General features: G+C 39.7%; 1 protein-coding gene across 10 annotated transcripts in view; it reads right to left on the bottom strand.

Annotated features, from left to right (window-relative positions):
- ARID1B (AT-rich interaction domain 1B) overlaps positions 1–25,572 on the bottom strand; it is a 432,896-nt gene that overhangs the window by 78,786 nt on the left and 328,538 nt on the right. For all 10 annotated transcript variants that reach the window (XM_059714373.1, XM_059714361.1, XM_059714369.1 and 7 more), the window contains 2 exons: positions 13,254–13,433; positions 3,038–3,365 (listed from right to left, as the gene is read on the bottom strand). In XM_059714373.1, coding sequence (XP_059570356.1) covers positions 3,038–3,365; positions 13,254–13,433 — 508 coding nt within the window. The remainder of the gene's footprint in view (positions 1–3,037; positions 3,366–13,253; positions 13,434–25,572) is intronic.

The raw sequence follows: 25,572 nt of genomic DNA, 5'->3' as shown, positions 1-25,572 counted from the left end.
AATGAATAAAATTGAAGAGAGGGAGGTTATGTTTTAAACTCTTTGGCATAAGAAAGGATGGATAGATTTCACCTCATTTGTACTCCTTTGGCAATATTTGCAAGAAAGACCAGATGATCCCATGCTCCTTTTACAGGCATTGGATCACTAGCATGGGCAGTATGTGATGAAAAGGCTTTGAAATGGTGCATTTTGACCAGGCAAAACTAAAAACTGAAAGCAAGTCTTACAAAACTGACTTGGGAGGAAGGCATGTGGTAGTAGCGGGAAATCGATTAACTTGGGTTTTAATCTAACACCAGGCACAATTGCCAAAGTATAAAGTGAATCGCAACCATATATTTTTCTTTTATTACAATCAATTATTTTCCTTTTAATTAAAAGCAAACATACTTTTTCCACTTATACTAATATAAATAAAATGCTCCTGCAGTTGCAGCACTGGCCCATTGATTTCTCCCTGCCCAACCTACTAGACTATACCAAAAAACAGACTGAAAGAACCAGATTTTTGTAAGTCTTTGGCTAAAAACAGACAACGAGCTTGATTTGGATTTGAGCACTTTATTTGGCAGCAAACCCCAGACCTTACAGAAGGACAAGCACACATTGTCCCACAATAAGTACCTGTGAATTATCCAAATTAATATTTTGCCTGGAAACAATCATGGCCAATTCAAATAGATTGCCATTTAATCCTCCTGTGTAAACCACTGTGCCCTGTTTTGATGGGAGTCATATCCTGGACCAACACTGGATTAAACTAGGTGCCTGTTTTTAGCCTTACTAAAGATGCCCCTTAAAACAATCAAGTCAAGCAGAACTGCTGGTTCCTAGACTTCCACAGGAGCCTAATCTGTTTAATTAAAAGGGAGTGTGGTTTTATTTTACTACAAGGAAAGATAAAAAGACTCAATATATTATTTTAAAGAAGTTTTCCCAACACTTAGCACCACCTGCATTTCAAACCCACAAAACAAGAATATGTAAAGAACCAGATTAGTTTCCTATTTCTTTCTGACATCCATCTTCAAATTACTGCACCTCACAACTACCAAAAACTCTTTTATAGGCCATACATTAGTGTTATTTTATAAATACATATGCATGCATATATGTATATCTAAGGATGTGTATGTGTGCGCACGCATGTATATAGAAATATGCTTAATATACAAATGCATATAAACTTGCATACATATGACAATGGAACCGGCTTATAATAACCCTCAGGTATAAATAAAACAAACTCCTTTTGCTCGTGAAACAGTAAAAGTACCAGTAACTGTTTCAATCTAGTGAAACAAGGGATTTTCTTCCATTAAAAATGTTCTGAGAAAAAACATCTTTGCTGCAGACACTGAAGCTAGGTACAGACATTCAAAAAGCCTGAGGCGGAATCGATTTAAGTTACGCGGTTTTCTGTAAGTGGCATAGTTTAGATTGGCAGCGAACAGAACACACATTCACCCTTTGGTTTGTGTGTGTGTGTGTGTGGGGGGGGGGCAAATTTTAGACTGGGTGCCATTATTTTTAAACCAGTCTGCGTGTGCCAAACTTCAGTTCTGTTATGGGTATAGACTGGTTTCTGATCCCTTACACTGGTAAAATGTAATGTCTGTACCTGGCCTTAGGCACCTTAAGGTTACTCCAGAGTTCAACTACTGCTTTGCCACAACCAAACGAACATAGGACAGCATGTAGCTGCACTGCTCTCAGGAGTACAGGAAACAGGCCTGTGACTAAAGGGCACTTGTACACATGACGGATCTCTGCTCTGACATGTGCTAATTAGATTGAGTCTGCTGGAGTGTACTAATGAGCCCACTTCAGCAGCCTCCGCATCACATGTATTCAATGTTCTCAAGTTTCAAAATGGTGGCAGAAGCGCTTTAACCAAAGCTCAAATAAGCTTTAGTTAAAGCACCCCCACCACCATGTTTAAGTGCAGGATGCTGAATACATGTGATGTTGTGGGTGCTTTAATTAGAAGAGCTCTCAGAGCTACTCTAATTAAAGTGCCTCCTCACTTCTACCTTGGAGCATGTGGATAGACGCCCTAAAAATTTATGTCTACATGGAACAATGCAGTCCTACCTGAGCTAGCTTTGAACTGTAGTGAGTTTGTGGGCTGAAGGCAGTATACCCAGAGTAATATGGTACTCTGCTTAGGCTTATTAGCCTGAGCAGAGTTGCACTAATGTGGCTATAATGCTTCCGATACCTCAGGTTATCTTGTTCAGAGATACCTTGAGTTTCTCTACACGGCACTGCTCTGTGGTTAGACTTGGCAAAGACTGCTTCTCCCTCTTTGACAGCTCAGCTGTGCTGGTATTTGTGTCAGGCAAAAGCCAAAGGCTTTACAATCCTACAGCCTGCCTTCCCACCTACGTAGGAAATGGGAACTTTGGGAAATTGAACCCTCTCCTTGTGCTGTTAACATAGGCAGTAAATACAGGAACACGTTACTGCAGGGGAACGCATTCTAGCTCGGGGCAGGCAATTATTTTGGGTGGAGGGCCGCTTACTGAGTTTTGGTAAGCCATCGAGGGCCACATGACAGGTAGCCAGGGGCAGATAAATATTAATTTTCTAAACTTTTTAGGGGCCCTGTGGGCTGGACAGAATGGCTTGGTGGGCTGCATCTGGCCCATGGGCTACATTTTGCCCACCCCTGTTCTAGCCCCATAGCAGCTACAGAAGAGGGCTTCATTGGATATATAAACAATCTCAATTTTATATTGCAAAGGCTTGGCTCTTGGTGTCACTATAACCTTGGGGGCTTTCCCAAAAGCCCACAGAATTAGAAACCATATTGGAAATGGCCAATCATCTCCATTGTCATATTTGTTCTTTGCAAGGACAGTTTACAAAAATGTAATAGTACTACATGTTCCCCTAACATTTAAGCCATTTGTTCTTTCACATCCTCCCTTGTCCCAAAAATATACATACACATCACTGTTATATTCAAAGCTTCTGGATTAATACAAAGTATCTTTCCATTTATTTAAAATTCCTTCACCTAGATGCATACCTGCTCTGAGCGGAGTTTGCAGCAGCCTGCATCACTGCAGCAGCTGCTTCCTGTGCCTTACGGTTCACAGTTGGCATTGGTGGGCCCATGCCCGGACCTCCCTGCTGAGACATGCCAGGAGAATTGGGGGTCATACTGCTCATGTTTCCAGGAAATGGTCTGCTCTGCATCCCAGCTGATGGCATCCGTCCCAGGGGCATGGTTCCACAAGGCTGGCTTGGCCCCTGTCCATGCATCTGACTATTGGCATTTATACCCATGCCAGGTCCTGGGCCACTGTAACTCGTGTTGGGCACCCCACTGTACGTTGGTGGTCTGGAATAATTTCCTGAATAAAAGAACAAGCACAGAGAAAAATGTAAATTTTTGATACAGGATTTCCACTTCAGAAGTTGCCTGCTGGAAAATCCTCTGTACAGTCAAATAATCTGAGTATCACAGGACACACGTAAGAATTTCTAATAATTCTTAGCACATTACTTTCCATATTTGTCAGCCAAAAATTATTTAGGATAGTGAGAATATAGAAGTGCACATCCTCCCAAGTGTTAACATGTGTTGTTCAGAAATGTGTCATGCACCAAAGAGACACCTGGCATAAAATAAGTTCATTATATACATTCATTTCTAGTTCAGCTTCTTTCTTTTCTTTTGTCATTTCACATTCTCAGTTCTCATCCTCCTGTAATTCTACCACAGGGGTCTTTACATTAGAGTCCTGCTACTAAACATTCTGCTCTGGACATTCTGTTCATTTATAACAGACAAATGTACCAGTGCTGACCCCTTCCAAGGTCTTTAGGAAACTTTCCACTCCCCTTCTCTCTTTCAGATGCCAGGCAGAACTCAGTGTCCTACCAAGTTCTTTACTGTACTTATCAGTTATTCAGCGTTTCAAATGTTCACTCTTTCTCCTCTCCAGTTGTCCATCATCTAGCTGCTGTGCTTAAACAATTGTTTTGTTTATGATGCACAGTACTGTTTGAGATTCTGTGGACTATGGGCATTTATACAACACATTTGTCTGCTCCAACATGGAGATCTCGCGCGTTGGAGCAGATTCGATTAACTGAGTCTGCTCCACACGTGGGCTGATGCACCTGGTACTGCATTGCATGCATTTGTATAAATGGTAAAATGCTCATCAGTGCTGAGAAAATGGTGATGGCTCACTTTTGAACTAAAACACCTTTGATCCATTTTAGTTCAAAAACGCACTGCCACCATTTTCTCAGCGCTGACATGCATTTTGCTATTTATACAAATGTATTCGCTGTGTACTTTTAAAAGCGCCTGGCACTGCAATGCAAGCATGTGTACAAATGCCCTATATGCCTGTATGCAACTTCTGAGGCATAAAACAGTGGAAGATTTATAGCTGTCCACTAAAAATATATACCTAGGACACGTGTTAAAATGTAGCAGGTACCCCACTGAACTGGAGTATGGCTCTCAAACACATAATTATGCCCAAACATTAATACCTCTATCTTTACCTGAAGTCTTTCACAGCTGCATGAGGTAGAAAAAGACTTAGTATTTAACGTAACATTTTACGTATGCCAATTTTTATTTTTGTTTAACAAACATTAATGAATCTTCAACAGTATCTAAGCCAACACACTTTCCTCTTTATATTTAGACACTAATTATTCTGGAACACCTTCTTCATTTTAAGTTGGTATGTTTACATTTTGGCAGCATCAAAAAGCAGCATATAACTTAAAGGGTATCTCTATGGTAGGAAACAAATACCCCTATTACAACAGTAGTCAGCAACAGCACAAAGTTGTGCAGGAAAAAAGGATGTAAGCGTTTAAGATCCCAGTCTGCAGTCCAAGTTACACTCTTGCTACTGCTGACGTGGCTGTATCTTTTGCAGCAGCTCTGGTAATTTGACTACTAATTTTCCTATTGTACTTAAGGCCTAAGAGGAAATGAGAGTACACTATTCAGTTTATCTATATAAAAATAAAAGTAATAATAATAATAAAAAGACCGTGAGAGAAGAAAAGACTGACTTGATAGAAAAGCATTTTAAAGGAATATCTATTTAAAGGAAAAGCCCTCATTTCACTGACTTGTTCATCAGCTTTGCAATATCTTTTCCCATCACCCCCAAGTGACCGGAGATACAGCTCAATTCCTCCCTAAGGGATAACTCAGAGTGGAATGCCCTGACTGTTCCTCAATATTCCCTTGCTTATTTAAAGGATACAATTCAGTGAAGTCTTCCTCTGAAATCAGGAACCAAGATGTTCCCTTACCCACCCTGCCACCCAACACGGAAATGGAATACAATACTTCCCCCACCCTACTCCTGTTTATATTAAAAAAGAAACCTATTCAGTCATTTTTTGAATGCACGTGTAATTAATTTATACAATCATGCTGTTTCACTCTATCTTGTTCACCCCACCTCCTCACACTGCCATTCATAAGTGACTCATTTGGTAACAAGCTTTCGACAGTGAAAACATATGTGACCTATGCTTTCCAAGGAAATTAAATAACACTTTACTCTTGTTTTAGAAACCAAGTATTTATGTGTGGTTGTTTCATAGAAGGATCCCCACAATGCAGCTAAGCAAGTATGAAAATCTCCAGATGTAGCTGTACTCTGCATTCAGTGTCCCGTTACTTTTTTTCATCGTTCAGTCATAGACACAGTCTACTGACATTTCTGTTCAGTGAGCAAACACTCTTGAAGATAATCTTGGTGATTGTTGCCTCCTGCAGCCATATTTCTCCAGTCAAAATCAGGTGGCCACCAAAGGAAGAGCTTGTTAGAATTTTCCACTTTCTGGCTTAACGTTAAGCTAGTAACACAGCACTCAGCTACTACTCCAGTTTTCAGACTTCCTGGTATCAAAAAGACTTATGCAATAGGGTGGAGCAAACCCACACAAACACAATGTATAGCATATGAATACGTATTGCAGGCACACTGCACATAAAATATTTTCCAACCAAGAGCAAGTTCAGCCCTTGTATTATAATACACAGAACTCCCACGAAGGCAATGGGAACAACTGTTGCTTCAGCTTATATCCAGGTTGAATCTTGCCCCGAATTTGTATCTTTCTTATTTCTCCTCCTCTCACTCTTTCATCAACTAGATTCAACAGAGCAGTGTTCAACAGCAGACCAAGCATCATCGTTCTATTTTGACACTATATTATATCACGAAGAAAACGTTTCTACTTCTCTTTTTCTGGCTTCTGCAACTAAAAATCACACACAAAAACAGACAAATCTTCTCCATAAACACGTGTGGCTCAGTTAAAATAATTTCTAATCCTTCATCTCCAGGGCAAGTGTACAGGGCAATGATATCTTTTCAGAAAGGAAAACACGTTTCAATGTTTGTTCCACTGTTTTTGTTTTGTTTTTTTTGCTAAGCATTTCCCCAGTCCCTCAAGTACTGGCTATTCTTACACCTTTCCCAGACCACAAAAAAGGCAAAAATAAAAGCCAAACAAAATATAAGAGAAAAAGCCAGGGATGAGGAGTGCAATCTTATTTCCATGTTTCTCTAATAGATTAGTAATTTGTTGGCAGTGGCTTTGACAGAAAACAGATGGATGCAGCATTAAACACAATGAATGCAGCAGATGCTGGGCCAGCCCGCATCAGCTGGACGTGTCAGGCAGCCAAGTCCAAGAGCCCACCCTTTTCAAGTGGGTACAAGCCTGGCACAGTAGCTCTGGAGTACTAGTGAGCAACTCCTCCCCTCTGTATCCAGTGGATTTTAGATTCCAGCTCAACCAAGCAAATTAATAATGAACCCAGAGATGTGGTGTCTCAGACACAGAAGAGAAAGGAACTGAAGTTACTAGCAAAATGATAATTAGAAGTGGAAAAAGGGGAAGAAAGGTAATAAAAAATGCCACCCCCCCTCCCGCCCCTCAAGCCATCCCTATCCAATCCAAGCAAGCCCTAGTGAACACAATAATGACCTGCCAAAAGCAGAGCAGTTCAAATTTCTGTCTACTTTTCCCAGGTTTTACTGTGTGTGAACTGCAGCTGCAGAATCACGGTCAGTGTTTTGACACCCTTCCATTTCTAGACAACTCCAGAGGAGGGGAGAATAAACTAAATATAAATACCACTCCTGGTTTTAGGAGGCTAAGTTAGATTTGAAAGGCTTTATATTGCCTTGTTTTAAGTTTAAAGGGTGGGGATTCAAAAGAATCAGTATTCAGCCCACCTCAGATCACTTGGATTTACCATCAGTTTCAATGACAGAAGAATTAAGGTGACACTGTGGGTTTTGAGAAAATCCCACCCTCAATCATCCTCCAACGAGTTTTCATTTTTTCTAGTTCTCACACGGTCCATATGACCACACTATGCGAATGCTTTCCAGAAGTGCAGTAAGAGACAAGGCTACAATCTGTCCTTTATTTTTACCATTTATTTATACTGTATTACAGGAGCATGCAGCAGCCGAATAACGGACTAGAACACCATCATCTCATTGTGAGCGGTGCTGCATGGACAAAGAATGAAAAGAACAGTTCCCATAATGAACAGTTTGCATTTTGACTGTGCTTCTCTCTGATTCTGGGGAGAGAAATTGCATGAATTTATGCTAGATATTAACTGCCTCTCTGTGACACTGGGCGCGTCTACATGTTCATTAATGCACTGTAATTACAGTGGATTACTTTTAGTACCTGTAATAACAGGCACTAACTTAATGTGCCATAATCAGCACTACTATGCATTATGGCAGATGAACGCTTTTTGCGATGTTAATGTGCAGCAGACTAAATCAACTGCCCATTAGCATGGTTTTTGCCATCCATGCTAATACGCAGTAGAATTTGTCTTCTGCACAGTAAGCGCCTCGTGGACATGGCCTGTGTAAAGCAAAAGTGCACCGTGAATTTGAAGCAAAAGGTGGTGAGGTTTGTGGTGGTTTTTATTTCTGTGGGAATTTTTTCCAGCTGTAGCCTGGCCCTGATAGAATTCTTTCTTCTTAGCAAACAGGCTTTGCCATTACTCTGAACTAAAGCACCATAAATGTGCATGAAGACAAAGTGAAACGGACTATAAACAGATCAGACCACAAGCAAGAGGCTAATTCTTACAAGCCTGAGCTTACAGGAGTAGTTTTCACTTGTATGAGAAGTTCTATAGGGAGAATAAAGGACTAATCTCTTGAGTAAGGGTTTGCAGAGGTGGACTCTGACAGATAGGCAACATTTAAATGGAAGCCAATTTAGCCAAGCATTTGACACATATTTAACTTCAAGTACATAAGTGGACCAGTTTTGTTAAATGGGACTGCTCATGTGCTAAAAACGAAGCCTTACGGCTTAAGTGTTCTGCTGGATGAACAAAACAGTGAAATTCAAATGTGAGTCTAAGGAATTCTTCTAATGTTAATAATTTAAGATCTAACATGTAGCACAATGATTGTTAAAATACAGTGGTTATCTTCATAATTAAAGATAACTAATGTAGCATTATTACATGCTTCTCATCGCAGGCATAGCCATGTGTACTATAAAAGGTTTTTTTGATTGCTCCACTTTTTATTTCAAATGTGTTTTAACGTTGTAAAGCAGAGGTCAGCAACCTACAGCCCACAGAGCCACTGGATCCTGCAAATGGACAAGGGGCTTGGTGGGTGTTTGGCAGCAGGGGGCTTCAACTACAAAAGTTCACCTTGTGTTGCGACGGAGAGAAGTACTGGCCAATGGAAAAGGCTGCCTACTGCTGTTATGAAGTTCCCCCTTTCTAGGCTAATTTCCTATTGTTTGTGTGCTCTGTATAGATACAGACATTTCGTATCTCAAAGAAATATTTAATGAAGTCATCATAAAAGGAAGTTTTGACTTGACCAGCCAAAGGGGACTTATATACAGATCTCTGCATCAGTACCATCACGTATGTATTGACCATCAGAAGGGTAATGTTAGAGCACCAAGGACACATGATGCTCATTAACAAAAAGGAGAACTATATACTAGAAGCTAAAATATAAACAAACATTTAAATTTAAAAAATAACTGGAGAGGGGATAAGCCACATTCTGCTTAGTAATTCGGAACACTGAATATTATTATTGACATTCATGTTGATGTTTCATCAATGGTCAAATTTGCATGGGGAAAACTTATACAGCTCAGAACCTGAAGGGCACTATTTTTATGATCACCAGTCCCGGGGATCACCAAGAGCTGGCTGAAGAGCAAACCGTATGTCCATCATGCTCTTCACTAGGCCCTTTTCAAACTACTTGTTAATGACAATGACGTTCATTCCCCTCTGGTCCTCCAAGTTCACATTTTAATAACAATTTCTTCCTGACCACAGCCCATAAAATCATTACATAGGTACTTAAATCTACAAAGAGATGAGAAAAAGTGCTGAACTCAAGAGAAAAAGAAAGTAATATTCGGTACGTTACTTAAATGCATTGATTTAGTATAAAAACCTTCCCATTCAATCAGCTTGGCTAACTAATGTTTTACTGCACTGACACTTGCTATTCCCAAGAATGCAGAATCTCTACAGTAGCAATATGGCTTACAATCGTGATGGTACATAATAAATTCACTGGACTTTTTACCAGTCAAGATAGCTGCTCACTGTTCAAATATAAGTAAGCATTCCAGCAGTATTTTACAGCAACAAAAATGCTTTCCAGATAAAAGGGATGCACCAGTTAATTGGACTTAAGTCATTTATCTGTGCACATCCCTGGGATATTTACCTGAAACCAAGATGACTTAAAATTTAAGATGACTCCCTAATAGTTACATTCTATACATGGAAAATATCCAGTTTGTTATAATTTTTAATGTATAGAATAAACTTCCTCTCCCCACAACCACTGCAGCAAAGAAAGTAGCGACAGGGGGGCAAGTGGCAGCAGGGATAGGTAGCCGGCCCTCCCCTTTGGTCCCTCACTCCACCCACTTCTCTCTTGCCCCTATCCCCCTGGTGCCTACCCCCCTGCCACCTGCTTTCCTCCTGGTTACATGCTCCTCCCCAACACCACTTCCCCTGTAGTGGTTCTGGCTCTGGCCCTGTAGCCACAGCAGCTTCCCTGCTGCTGTATAGTCTCCTGATGCTCCCATCCCTGCACCTCACAATCTCCAGAAGCTACCTTGAACCAACCTGGCCAGGCAGCAGCAGCTCCAGCCCTAGCTTTGTTACTCAGATCCAAGATGAAGATCCCCCCACAACCCCTAGGGTTAAATGAGGGAAAAGACTTAGTCCTGGATTCAAGCAAATACAGTAATCTCTCCATTTTACAGTTAAGGAAACTGAAACAATAGAATTCACTGATTTGCCCAAGCTGAAAGGAGGAGCCAGAGACAGAGCCAGAATTAGAATTCATGGGTTTGTGGCTCTGACTCTTGTGCTCAGACCACTACAACAACTGTATCACAGGGATAAAAGAGAAAGGGATTTGGGACAGGACAGAAAGAGCCAGCAAAATAAAGGGAGAGGGATTAATTCTGACAGAACCCAGAATACTAAAATTGCCATTCCTGTTAGAACTCATTTCCAGTTGCATGCTCCTGAGCTCTCTACAGAATTTCTGGAAATCAAAATACAGACCTCTCTCAATGAAACAGTTATTACAGGTTGTAAGTAAGCAAGCAAGAGCCAGAACGTGCTGAATTGGACAAGTTTCTTGATCTAATTCAAAATGAAATATTGTCCAAATATATTCAAGTGGCTTAACTAGAAATTCATTAAGCTCCTAAGCAGCTGTATACTTTATAAAGGTTATCCATTAAAGACAAACAACTACATACTTCAAGGTTGTATGCATTAAATATCCAGGGGCAGAAATAGTTTTTTTCTGTTTTTCTGTTGGGTTTTTTTTTAATCCTTCTACAATTCTCTCAAACAGGGAAAATAAAGGAGCTGTTTTTTGTTCTTAATCTGAAGGGTTAGTTAAAATTCACAAACCATATACATTAGAGCTCAATACTACATTCCCACAGTAACTATGGAATTATCAGGCTCACTAAAAGACTTTTAACCCTCACAGTCACAATATAATTTCAAACTAGTCCTGGGGTTCCACCTACCAAAGGAGGTCTGGTTTTGGGGCCTGTTTTGTAATATTTAGTCTCTGGTTTGGCAGAACTTAAGTGCATCCTAGAGATAACAATCATGGCCTCCAAGAAAATGAGCACAGTGACCCCACAGATTCATATGATTTGTGAGGATTTCTGATGGCACTTTTTTGGAGTGACAGTGGTATAAATCTTACAAGCAGCTCCTAGGGCCAGAGAGCCCATCCAGTGAAGACAGCCATTTACTTAGACTTAATACATACAGAATAATTAGTCATAACAACTTCATCAACAAGCCAGTGTATTATAGTGCAGTGTTCAAATGCTGTGATTTCTTGACTGAAAGGAAAATAATGAAGCAGGGTGGAACAGGTTGCCCAGACTTGAGAAGGACAAATTCTTGAGCCAGCTTATAACCAAGGCAAATTCCTGCTCTTGTAAAATGTACCAAGAGATCTTTATTTTCCATTCAAAGAAGACAGAAGAATAGCAAAGGAAGAAAAGTAGGAGATATAGGCATAATTAAGACCATGCCAATATACTGTAGGTGATGACAAAAAGCAGTTAAAGAAACATGAAATATGTGAAACTAAACAGTTTGGTGGGTTTCAGTGATTTACTAATGAATGTATTGAACGTATTGACGTACTGAAACACTACACCTATACTTGAAATATACAGGTGAAATTTGGCTGTTCCAAATTGTGAAACTATGCAATTACTCAAATCGTAAACTCCAAAACTGAAGGGATACACACCCAAACACACCTAACCAATGAACATGTTTGTATGAACTACCGTGAAGTGAAATGACTGTTTCACACAACACAGCAAACCTGTAGCATTTGTAATTTATCCCAGACAGTGGTTCCCAGCCCCACTGGACTCAGGGCTGGGAACCACCATTTTCCCTCAGAAAATGTCAGCTCTTAGGTTTCACTCATTTCTTAACTACAGAAACATAACAGAGCAATTCTGTTGTAAAGAACTCAGAAAGGTGACAACAGGTCTGAATGTTTTTGACGCTATGGATTCCTATTTGAAATCTTCTGGTTTATCTAACAGTGCTAACATAGTGTGGCATCCTCTTGCAGCTTTGACAAGATCTCATGGCACTCTGGTTGAGAACCCCTGGTTCTAAGGCAATGATTCTTAGTCAGGGTGCTGGGGCCCCCAGGGCTGCCATGAGATCCTTTGAAGGGTGTCACAAGGTATAAAGGTATAAGCAGATAAGCACAGGCTTAGTCCCTGCCTGGTCATTCCCTACACCCACTGCCTGGCCTTGGTATAAGGCGGTAAATCGTGATAAATTAATTTTTGAAATGGGGTGGCACTCAATACACAAAAGTGACAGAGAGGTGCCTCGAGTCTATTGAGGGGTGCCTTGAGCCTAAAAAGGTTGAGAACAACTGGTCTAAGGTTATGTCTACACTACAACTTTACTGTGCTGGGGTGGTGCCATCAAATACCATGTACTGCTCTGTATGGTCTGGCTTCTGGACAGGAAGCAAGGTAGCCACATCCATATGGTGTTAGTGGCAGACTAATTATTGCTGAGTGACCATGATAGTTAGTCCATTCCTGATGCCATGTTGGGGAGGTTACAATGTTCCAATTCAGGAGGCAGCTTGTGTAGAACAGTTGTGAGTATGGAGGGTGCTGCTGCTTAATATGGTAAATCTGTGGCTTAAATTCAAAATAAAAAAAACCCATGAGGCCATTTCTCCTGTCTCTCTAGGAAACAGACTTCAGCAGATTGTAAAACCTACAAAGCATCAATTACTTTACCTTTGGCAAGTCTTGTATCATTTTCTTTTTATATGGATGCTCAGCTAGTCAATGAATCAGATGAGGGAAAATTAGAAAAGGAGTCAATGTACACTTTACCCCCCAAACTGCTCATTCAGATATATGAATTCCCTGCCTCCTACTTCCTTAGACCAACACGGCTACAACCTACACCCCTGCCTCCTACTTGGCTTCTTCTATGGGATAAGGTAACTCAAATGCCATAAGCTAATGAATTTTCTTCCCAGCAACAGTATGAAGTTCCATGATGTGAGCTAACAAAATTTGTAAATCATTTCAAAACAAAGGGTACAGTTCACCCCAAATAATCCATTTTTATCATACAGATCAACAGCAACTTTGATTGTTGGTTATTTTACCTTGTGGTCCATACTGGCTCATTTGAGGCCCATACGTTCCACTTGAATTACTCTGCTGAAAGCTACCAATTCCAGGATGCATTTGGCCTCCAGGTGAAGGGTGCGGCGACATGGAAGGTCCAGTTTGCTGAGGTCCATACTGGGACATTTGTGGGTTCCTTTGCATACCTGCTATAAAACCTGGAGAGAGAGATGAACATCCAAACATAAATGTAAATACAGAACATTCATCTTATATTTCTTAAAACCTTTACATTTGTTTACTTTTTTTTCTTGCTTTCTTATGGAAAAACTTCATTAGTCATTTTCTAACAAAATATTCCCAGAAAACTGACAGCTGTAATTGTTGGCATTAGAAAACAAACAGAAACAGATATATGGGCCAAATTTTATGCTAGTGTAACTCTACTGAAAGTCAGCAAAGAAACTGACTCAGTAACTGAAGTCATATAAATATACAGCTCACAAGTCTGGATGTAGATTCTAAATCACTTGCAGCCATGGATGACGATGCTCCACGATTGCCTTATCTGTGGATCTGAAGATGGCTAACAAGGATAATCTGAGATCGACAGGTTCTATTGAAACACAGGCACATGTTTCCAAAGATAGTGCTACTAGAATATAGTGCTGCTGTATACAGTAATGTGCCAGTTCTGTTAATACTTCTATTATCTGTGCCACTTACTATAGCTCCAAACATCACTGAAATGAAGAGCAGAATACAGCAGCTACAAATAATGTGGGTTTGTATCGGTGCTCTGGATCCTTATTCCTACCATTTAGAGGTATCAGGTTTGTGACATATGAACTACATTGTTTTTCCTTTTCTTTTCATCAATGAAATGCATTAGTGAATCACATTTGATTTATGATTCAAGTTATGGTCAAAGGTCAAGTAAAATTCATTAAAAATGGAAAGCCCTGTGAAATACTAGAAGTAACCCCGTAAAAAAAAGCTATGGAGAAGACAAGATTCCATGGAACTTTCATTTTTAAAACATCTTTAAAATGGAAGAAAAAAATATCTTACAAAATGCTGTCCACCAAACTTCTTTCACAGCTGCTAGTTTTGCAGGGCTTTTCCTGAAAGCCTTCAGCTCTTCTTTTAACTATAACTCTCAAGATGATGTGCTCAGGAGACAGCAACTCATTCTCTGCTTTCTTAAGGAAAGCTGATTTCTTTCCAGTCCTATTTGCTTTTAAGCTTTGCCTTTATATTTGCCTGAAAAAACCCTCTCAACACAACATTCCAGACTAGTTTGAGTTAACAGAGACACTTTTCACTACTTCTAAAGCATATGCAAAAATCACGTGTAGTGAGGGAAAAAACATATTAGGCCCTTAAGCAACATGTCTGCCGCTGGGCTCAGCGCTGAAGCATGTGGAGTTTAAAGTAAAGTGCTGTTTTGTTTCGTTTTTTTAACTTCTGCAAGCAGCCTATTTGAATAAAAGTTATTATTCATTTAAAAATTTTAAGCAGTAAAAAAAAAAAAAAAATGAAGATACTTAGAAAACTCCTGAGTAACCCATTTGTTAATTTTCTCCCCTTGAGTTTTGCAGGTGCTGGTGAATGAATGCTGTGTGAGATCAGCTGCTATAACTGGAGAAGTTTACTGTAGTGGAGAAATGGCATTTTCAGAACCTACAACAAAGATATCAACATGCTGCACTCAGTCTGCTTGATGGTGCTGCAGTCCATATGCCATAGTAAGACGGCAGAAGCTTTCCTTAAACTAAAAGTGTCTCCTCCTTCATGACTGTAAAAGAAAAGTTTTCAAATTTGAATAGAGTATAAACTGTTGCAGTGCTGCCTTCTCAGATTTCATAAGAGCTGAAACAACAACTCTGAAAAGGTGTCTCTTGTTTCCTCCCTCCATTAATTTCATTGTGGGGTGAACATAAAAGCCTAGACACCTAACTTGTCACTGTTAATTATCCCATTGCTTATTTTAGTGGTGGAATACAGGAAGGGTAAAAATGAGGTACATAGATGAGAAAAGGAGAATGGGAACTGCTGAAAGGAAGAAAATAAAGGAAGAGAAAAGGCAAAACAAGCAACATAGGAAAAATATAAAAAGGAGTTTGGTGAAAGATGGGGGGAAAATGGCAGAAACAGAAATGGCTTTAAGTAGAGATTTTCTCAGTGGGTGGCACTGACCATGACATACTCGTACTACTATGTTCTTAGAGAGAGAACATGGCCTAGTGGATAAAGCACTGCTCTGACACTTGGAAGAGTTGCATTTCTTTCCTGACTTTGATACCATCTTTTTAGATGATGGCAGGCAAATCAGTTCTCTCCCACTGACTCTTTTTTTGAGACCTACTGATGAAAAGAACTATATAAAAATAAATGCTATTATTATAATTATTAATTATTATTATTGTTATTATTATTCTTTATAGGATGTGGATAGCATTAGAGGACAGTTATTTAACCCCCATTGTGCCTATGTGGCTCCTTTATATTATATACAACCCTACTGCTATACACTAAAACAATTACAATTATGACAACTGAAAATGTAATTACACTTTCTTGATCTCGGTTCAAACACATCAAAATTACAATAGGGTTCTGCCTTCTCCACATACTGAGATTGACACCCCTGATGCACAGGAAGCTAAACCATATGCACTAAAGTATGACAAGACTAACTGCTATTGCCAAAAACCAAAGGAACAGCTTGAAGACAGATAAATATCAACTGGGAAACTCCACACTTCCAAACAGGGCAAACTTTATGCAGGTTTTGCAGCTCTGGTTTAACACAGTCTCCTGTATTTTAAACTAGTTTATTTTACTGCACAGACAAAACTTATTACAGTAATTCTATGATGAGAGGATACCACTGTAACTAATTTTAAAACCTTACATAATAGTTTGCATGAAATAAATGTTCATATTTCATAACCCCCCCATCCCAAGTGCATCACACTCCTGGGATCCATTTCAATGAAACATTCTGTTCCAGCTCCACTATGGGTCTTTTATTATAAAGATAGTAAACTCACTACTATATCCAGTAAGCAAGTAAAATGCACAGGCTTTCTATTCACACTGGTCTTTTTAATCTATGTGACATAAGTTTCCAACCTCTATGCTAGCTACAAATATTCCTCAGGTCAGCTATTACAACTGCCACTGAATATCCTGGGGATGGATAACAGACTGTTAACAATGATTTGTATTGGCAGTGGTGATTTCCATCACCTGATGGAGATAGGATATGTGAAGATAAGCTTCTGTTATATCTGTTGATATTTGAAAACATCTTGAAGAGACTGCAACAAATAATGGAAGCCAGAACTTCTCTATCCATTATTACTTCTTCTATCAACCTGTTCAGTTTCTAAAGGTCTGGGATAGACTAGACAACCTCATCATCTTTGTTTGCTAGAAAGTAACCAGAATAGGATCCAGAGAAGATTCGGATTTCAGGGACTGGTTTTATTGCCCATGGTTCTAGGAGGTGTGAAATCTCTGTCAAGAAGGTTTTGTTGGTTTGTTTGTTTTTTTGTCATTTCTTGAGACTGGGAGGGGATGAAATAAGGATGTGAACAAGTCTGGAAGTTACAAGAGCACCTCTTTTGTCACACTACATTTTCCTTCCATCTGTCTGAGGTCAAATTGAATCATGGCCTTAGACTGTCTCTCCAGTAACAATGACAAATTGGACTGGAAAGAAGGATTGGACCTACATCCTGATCTGGTTTCTTCTGGAATAAGGAGAGTCTGCTCTTCAGTAGCTAGTATGCAGGTGAGAGGAGCCATGAGGACAAACTGGAGTACTTGCAGGAAATTCAAATATTTTGGACATTGATGTTCTTATAATAAAAACAGAAAACTGTATCAATGTTAGGACTCTTATTGGGAATGGCAGGGAGCAGCTGGCATACATGCATTTTTTGCATTATTTACGCAAATTTTACCTCGGTGTTCAACTTCAATTTATAAACAACACAATAAAGAAAGTTATTTAATTGTTTAACAACAGATTTAAAGTTTTGGGTTTTTTTCAGAGTGGCAGGATTACATCTAAGGGGTATTGAAGCAGGTAAATAACTAGACTGCATCTGATTGATCAGTTTGTGTAAAAACAGTTGGCTTCTTTTAGAAACTGCTACAAAACAGCAGGAAGTTAAGCTTTATAAATCATAATAGAAATGTATTTGCCAATGGGAGAAAATCTATCCCCCTACCTTAATGTCAGTGATAAAAAAGGAACAAGTGATAATTTACTCACTACCAAAACGAGGATTTCCTTGCCACAGGAAAAAATACAAATGAAGTCTGGCAAGGCTAAAAACTATTTGAAATCTAGTTAAACAAAGCAGAGCTAGGTGCCTGGAAAATGTTCTCATGTTTTATACTTAAATTCTATTTCTTTAAAGAATTACCTTTTTATGAAGTACAGTTAAGGCCTCTGAGCTGCCTTTGCATTTTACAGGTTACAACTGAGAAAGCATCATACTATCTACTAAGAACAAGACAGGTAACTTATAATTAACTCATTTGTATATCTAAGCAAAACATACACATGAAGTTTTAAAACAGCTAGATATTAGGTTCTCTCTTCCTATTGCTATTTATAAATATTACTTTTATACACGCACACGCATATATATGTATATCTATAACTTTTATACACTCTGCACATCCCTGATATTTATATATAACAGCTTAACAAAGACATTGAAAATTTTACTTATTCTCTTAATGTTGTTGTGTGTATATACTTAATAGTGTAACGTAAGGTACTAGAACGGTGATTTTCAACCAGGACACTACAGCATCCTGCAGTGACTCGAGATCCTTTCAGTGGTGCCATGGGATGCCATGCAATGTTTTTGATTCACAAGAATCAAATAAGAATGATTCAAATAGGAAACCACAGCGTTAAAAATATCTGACCTGTTGTGGCTTTTCTGAGTTTGCTGCAATAGAAAAATTGCCTTATTATTTTTCTATAAGCAAAAAATGAGCAAAAACTAAGAGCTGACATTTTCTGAGGGGTACCTTGAACCTAACAAGGTTGAGAAGCACTGTACTAAGTTTCATAAACGAATGCACTTAGACTTACAAATACACACACACACACACACACACACACACACACACACACTGTGCTTTCTTTTACTGAATACACCTATCCTCCATAACTATCTACCCAGCGCTAACCTGTTTCTAAACCACTGTCCTAGCATGTGCTCAGCTCTGCCACAAAATCTGAGAGGCTTCCCTGGATGTTTTAAATTCCTGGTTTGAATCTGAAGAGGCTCTTTCCAGGACAGTACACCAAACCTTGATTGAGATGTTCAGTGTGCCTGAAGAAAGCATAATGCTGAATTATCCTAATTTTTGTTTAATTAAAATATCCACTATTATGTTGTATTGACATAACACTTTCCTTTTAATTTCCCATTGTATTTATTTATTTAGGTGAAGGAAAAAAGATTAAAACCCCTTTTGATTATATTCAAATAATAATAACATTGCATATAATGTATTCTACATACACATGCACTCATGCATATTCACAAGCACATAACATATTTATTGAAAGCAGTCAGGTTTAATCAAATTTGTTGAGGAAGGGGCAGGCAGACAGGGCCACTATGGTTCTCTATGTATTTCCATGAGGAGGAACACAGGTGGAGTCACAATTCACACATGATTTTGACTAGCTGTCCTTGCTGATTCAGAAGCAGAAGCTTTTATTAAAAGTTAAAGGAAGAAATAAGTGTATATTGACAAGGTGTCATAAAAGCCCTCCATCTATGATAGGATTTTTTTTGTACTCAATGGAATATGCTATTAATAGAATATCCTATACCATATTTTCTCTCATATTACACCCCCCCCCTCCCCCAAATAAGACATGCATCCTGTTTTGGGGAAGGCAGAATAAAGAAAGAAAGTTTTTTCCAGAGTTATGACTGCATAGAGCAGGGAAAGAGCCTAATCCTCAGCTGACTCACCCTCCCTTTCCTGCTTAACTAAGAGCTGAAACCCTACCTGTTGCTGAAGACTGGTCTTGATGGGTGGGGGATCTATGATTTTGGAAACAGCTAAAGAGTCTCCAGAGCTGTGAAATAGGAGAAGAGAGACAAGGAACAGCCAGCAGAGAGAAAAATTGCTCTAAAAAGGTTAGCTTGGTTAGTGGAACATCAAGACTACTAAAAAGAAGAGAGAATTAATAACTTTCTTGAAGTGAAGAACAATGAACCATTAAGTCAACTGACTCCCTCAGCTGCCTCAATAGGAATGGTACTGCTGCTGCACTGTACACCAGAGATCAAAGCAGGGTACTTCTATTCTGGGCAGAAAATCAGCTTTTCTACTTAAAACACACCCCCAATTTTTATTTTTATTGGAGGGGGAAGGGGGGCTGCCATTTGGGGAAAAGTATGCATGGTTTGTGAATAAACATGGTATAAACCTTTAAGAATCAATGCACTTTGTGGGTACATTGTGCCTACATGGTACAATGCTCTGTTATGTACAGATAGCCAGGTTAGCTTTGAACAAGTTAGCCCATGAACAAAGAGCACCAACTCTTAGTGCAGCACTGTTTCTTAGTATCTGTCGGGGACTCTGATACTGGGCCAAGCATGCAAGTTATCACACCTGCCCCCAGTCCCTGACTAATGTGACTAACCCAGTTCTCTGCAATCAGATTGGCTGCTTAAAATGCCACTCACCACTTTTAAACACACCTGCAGGCTCAGGCATGCCTTGACACAGCATCAGACTGTTCTGGCTAGCTCATGTTCACAGCTCTCCCCGGTTCACTTGATTCTGAACTGGCTTTGGCTTTTCCTGACCCTGATCTTGGATCTCCCCTGAAACTCAGCGCTGGCTCTGCTCTCTCTGGCTTTCCTGGCACCCTGACTTCACTTGGCTTTTATGACCACGATTTTAGATTTCTCTTGGTGCTCGGCACTGGTTCTCTGACCCCTGGCTCGAGTATTAGCCTACATCCTTTGGATCTTTCCTTTCAAATTCCCTGGAATTTGGTCCCATGCTTTCCACCCCGCTGACCCAGACCCCGAACCCAATGCTTCGGTAACCTGTACTCCTACCTTGCTGACCTCAAAGTTACCCCAAAGAGCCTATCCACGGGCCCAGCCACCTACATCCCTGCTGAACCCTCACACTATCCTGCTTAGAGGCATGGCCGATTAGTGTGGACAGACACATTAGTGATTAGTGTGGACAGACCACCATGATAATGTGGTAACTGAGAAGGCTCAGGTATACTATATTGTACTAAAATTGGCTACTATATTGTGCCAAAAGGCATTGGCATTAGCCAGGTAGAACCAGTTACATTGTGTACAGGCTCATATTGTGCAAAGCTGATCAGTCAAACATCAAATGAAATAGATTATTTGGCTCTGAACAATCAGCAAATATCACATATAAGGAAAACACAGTAAGTTAATATCCTGGGTAGATGGGTGCAGCAGTTAAAAGCCCCACCAGAGATGACAGTCCCTGGAAATGTGTTTAAAGGGCACATTCTTCTGTAACTGCAAGCAATGGATGCCAGCAACATCCATGATTCTTACGAGTCACCTTTATGATAGATAACACATCAGAAGACTTTCTGATAACTTCTTTTCAAGCAGGCATACAAAGCTCAAAGAACATGGAACTAGTATGTACAGTGGAAAAAGCACAAGCCAAGATAATGCCTGGCAACAGAGCATGCTCAGTGTGGACAAGACAGATGATAACAGCACCATTAGCTCAGAGGAATTTTTCATGGGAGCAATGGGGAATATTGCAGTAGAAGATAAATAGACCATCTGTTGGAAAGCAATGGGGTTATTTACAAAATGCTAAACTGGACAAAGGGACACACCCCAACATAGTGCCAGGAACAGGGAATGTTTTAATGTAACCTAAAGGAACTACATTTTGGGTGAGATGCCTGGTGAAAAGTACTGTTCCATGCTGGATGCATTAGAAAATAAACATAATACATGTCTGTGCACATTCAGCACCCCTTCTGGAAGATGCTGTTTCTTCAGGCTGACATTTGGATAGCTTTTAGCAACTGAGGTGTTTCACCAAACAACAGAATTTTCATGATACAGAGAGTACTATGGCTTACAGAGATAATGCTTTGATCTAGGGAAAAGAATAATAGAATATGAACAGCGTTCCCAGCAGCTTTCAAAAGAGCGAGGGCTGCTGGGTTAAAGCTAGACAAAGTTGTAAATTCTTTGTAATGGAAAGAGCACACCTGGAAGAGAAGTTACCACAGCAAGACCTACAGGTAGATCACAGCAAGGCTGAGGTCTTCATCAATATGCCTGCCCAAAGGACAAGGAAAGGGTCTAAAGATTCTTTGGAAGATAGGGAAACTTGTGCCAGATCTGGCTGCCCAAAGCAGTGACCCAAGAACTCTACTGAAGGATCAAGTCCAGTGGAAATGGGATGCAAATCTTAATAAATAATTTGAGGAAATGAAGAAGTTAACTAAAGAAAGCCAATCTTGATGTACTCTGGACGCAGTACATGGCAGGTTGTCCACAAACACCACCAAGGAGGGTACTAGCATAGCGTTCTTGTAACCAGACAGTTAAAATTGGAGACCAGTTACTTCCACATTGCAGGAACTAACAAAAAACTGCTCATTCAATACAAGAAAGATACTTTGTTCTTAGCTCATGAATGAAAAAACAATTCACACCAATATTTATGGAAAGCCAGTGTTAGCTGGCTTTAACTTTAAACCTCTTATTGCTGTAGCCTGGCTAACATGTAAGGATGGTTATTTCTACAGTGTTATAGAAAAACATGTTAAAAAGGATATAGGGAGGTCATTTAGGGATTGAAAAAATCTAAGAGAAACATCCTGGATATTTTATACTGGCCACAAATGAACAGTAATATTAGACCGTTAAGCCTTGTCCCCTATGCCAAAAATACAAGCCAAGCTAAGCAAGAGAGCCCATGTTGGAAGCCCAGGACAATCTGGCTGCCAGAATCAAAGTACTCATGAATTTCTTTATATTAGCGGGAAAAAGCCTATGTACTTGTCCTAAACTATTACTTTCCCTTCCCTGAGATATGACTTACGATAATGTAATACAGTCAGACAGGAGAGCATACATATCATATCTTCTTTTTGCTAAACAAGGTGTTCCCTTGACTTGGCAATATCTGACAGTGGGCCACGGATTCTTAGGCATGAGTACAAGTAGTTTGCAGTGGAGTATGGGTTTATATATCAAACTGCTAGTCTCCATTATCCCTAGTCTAACAGGCTAGTGAAAAACAGCATCAAAATAATAAAGCATCTACTTAGTCAGACTCCAATCCATTATTAGTACTGTTAAATTGCAGTGCTAAGTGGTACCAATGAAGCAGGGGGTGTCTGTCACTTGCTAACACTTTGTTCAAAAGAAAACAAGAATGTCTGTACTGTGAGAAACCAATGTCAGAGTCATTTGGGACTTGTGGGTATATATAGAGACAGAGGGAGAGAAAGGAGGCAAAATAAACTTAATTTGGGGCTTCAAGAGCTGCCAACACTCACAAAAGTGATGCCATCCTTCTTAATGATGGAAATAATGATCATAAATGGTCCTGACTCACAACTGTGACTCAAGACATAGCCCTGTGGTCTTATAAGATTGTCACCCTAACTGAACACATATTACAGAGAAATAGGTGACACCTTATCAATGTCTCATCTGGGGGAGAGATATGAGTCACTGACTCAGCCGTTTTGTCTGAGAAGGTATCAGACAGTCAACAGCCCTTCCAGGTTGGGACAGCTGGGCCTCAGGCCACTGCACAGTTGGAATTAAGGAATTGACTGCCAAATGGCAACTGGGGTACTGAAGTCTCAGAGAAGAGCTGCACATGCACATGAACACCACTAGGTGATTAAGTTAAAAGACTTGCTTATACATATGAGAGGTTCTGCTGAATGGTTAAAGCCCGGAAGGGTACCCTTAGGTGATTCTGGCATGAGCCAGTGTAACCAGTTACATTATTATGCAGAGACTGAGCTCTGTTCCTGAATGAAGCACTCCTATGGTAAACAACTTGACTCTGAGTGATTACTAAAAAAAACATTTCCCGTAATAGAAGGACTGCGACACTGCAGGATCATTTGGAAACTGACCCAAAAGAACAATGGAAGTGAAGCTATGACAGGGTTGATTCTTGGCTCCTAACCAGAAATCTGTTTCCACTTCAAGAAATACCATATCTTTTATTTGGTGAAAAACTGAAGGGTCTTAAACATGTATGGGGGAAAAGGGTTAAAATTGGAAGGAATTGTGAAGGAAAAAGAAGAATTTGGTTAATTGTGAGAGCTGACTCGTCACAATTTATTCTACAAACAACTTGAAAACTCTTTGAAAAGGAAATGATTTATTTTTGCCACAGCAACACAGACATCAGATTTCTGCATTGAGCTATTCTGCTTGTGAGCCCAAAACCTCAGCTTCTCCTACAAGCATGCCAGGGCGTCACTAAAAACATTCAAGGTTCTCTGGGCCACAGTGACATGCAACATGCTTTCCCTTTGGCACCTGGACAATTTGTTTTCATGTTGGCATCTGCTAACTGAAGAATAACTGCCTTGTTTCTTTGCACCAGTTCAACAAAAGATGTTTCTCGGCATGTGTGAAATAATAGTTACGCAAAACACCACCTCAGAAAAAGCATCGCCTCCTGCAACGAGTGCTAAAGCTATTTCTCTTTTTTGCAAAAGGCCTAGTTCCTATTGAGCGATATTGGTTCTGTTTTACTTATTTTCTAAAAAAATAATTTTCTATTATGCCTGAATATCTTACAAAATCTTTGCTGTTTATTTGTGCGACTTTTTCTCTTCACAGTGTGCATAGCTTTGGGGAAGATGGAAACTAATGACCTAGCTCAGGCTTTAACCCAGACCCCCTAGTGTTCTACCAGCTGCGCTATTAGGTTAACTGGCTGAATCTCTCCCAGTTCTTTCTCTGATATTACAAAACCCTGCCTATGTATGGCATGCAATAATGTTTAAATTTTTTCCCACCCCAACCCCCCTTAGCTACTGCCTAGCCTTGAAATTCATATCATCTATCACTGATAAATTGGAATCAGGGGAAGGATCAGACAGATTACCCAGATGGTAGTTTGGGAAGAAAAATCCAACCTTTCTTCATGCAAATCTTGCCTAATGCTCTCTGATGTAAATTTTAAGTGCAGTGCTAAGGGCACAGAAGTAGAGACATTTATGGAACTGTTGATGCATTGACAGAGGTAAAGAAACCACTCACTGCCTGTGTTGCTCTCAGGCCACTATTTTACACATTGCAAACAGTGCAAAATGCCTTTTGCTCTGGTGCTCGGAAAACTGGGACAACAGCAAACTACAGTCAAAAAATAAAAATCCACAACCATTTCACTAGGTGGCTTGGGCTGCAAGAACTAATCTGAGTATCAACATGAAAAATCTGGGGTATACAATCAACATTTGTCTATGTTCCCCTAATAATATGCATACTTATGAAAATCACAGAGGACAGCAGTGAGGGAATGACATTTTTCAATGTGTAATCTGTAGGCTCTGCAGGCTTAATGGGCTAAATTTCAGGTTTGAAAAATTTAGCTTCCCTGGAGACTCATATTCATACTGCTGATGGATCATCTCAGGTCCTCCTTCTTATGAAGAAAATATCATGAATGCCACAAGGTATATATGGTTTTGAGGACAAGACCTAAAAATATACAGTAAGTCCCTTCTGTTTTGTCTGGTCATAAGCCTGTTGTCTTTTGGTCCCACATTGCTGTACCTATTTTGTGTTCAGGCTGACTCCCTGCTTTCCCTGAGTAATGGCTACAGGTCTTCCGATAAACTTCTATGCTGTAGTACATAAATCCTTTCGGGATCCTTTTGGATGAAAAGAATGATCTAAAGGCTAGTTATTGATAAATATATTATTATTTAGCTCTCAGCTGAGTGTCTTTGCAGACTGATGTAAAAAGAAATAAAAGGTCTTACATCAGTAGTTCATTACATCTAGGCAGGTTTCCTCAAAAGGTTAACTAGGGCTCTACTGAAGTCAAATCTCCTTGAAATTATCAGGCAGACCATGGGCAGCTCTGATTTTACAGGCTAGAAAGGGAAGCTGTCCCAGGGACAGTGATCATACTCAGTAACTTCACAGTAATGCTGGTGACAGGAACATCCACTGTCACTTTGTCAACTTCTTCATCAATGACAGGTTGTAACTTCTTTCATTCCCTGAACTCGGAGGCAGAGAATTCAGAAGCTGTCTAATGAAGTCAGTGGAAACTTTTCTA

Source organism: Alligator mississippiensis, chromosome 1 (genome assembly GCF_030867095.1).
Source record: "Alligator mississippiensis isolate rAllMis1 chromosome 1, rAllMis1, whole genome shotgun sequence".
NCBI classification, from domain to species: Eukaryota; Metazoa; Chordata; order Crocodylia; family Alligatoridae; genus Alligator; species Alligator mississippiensis.
This window is presented reverse-complemented; position numbering and strand designations above follow the sequence as displayed.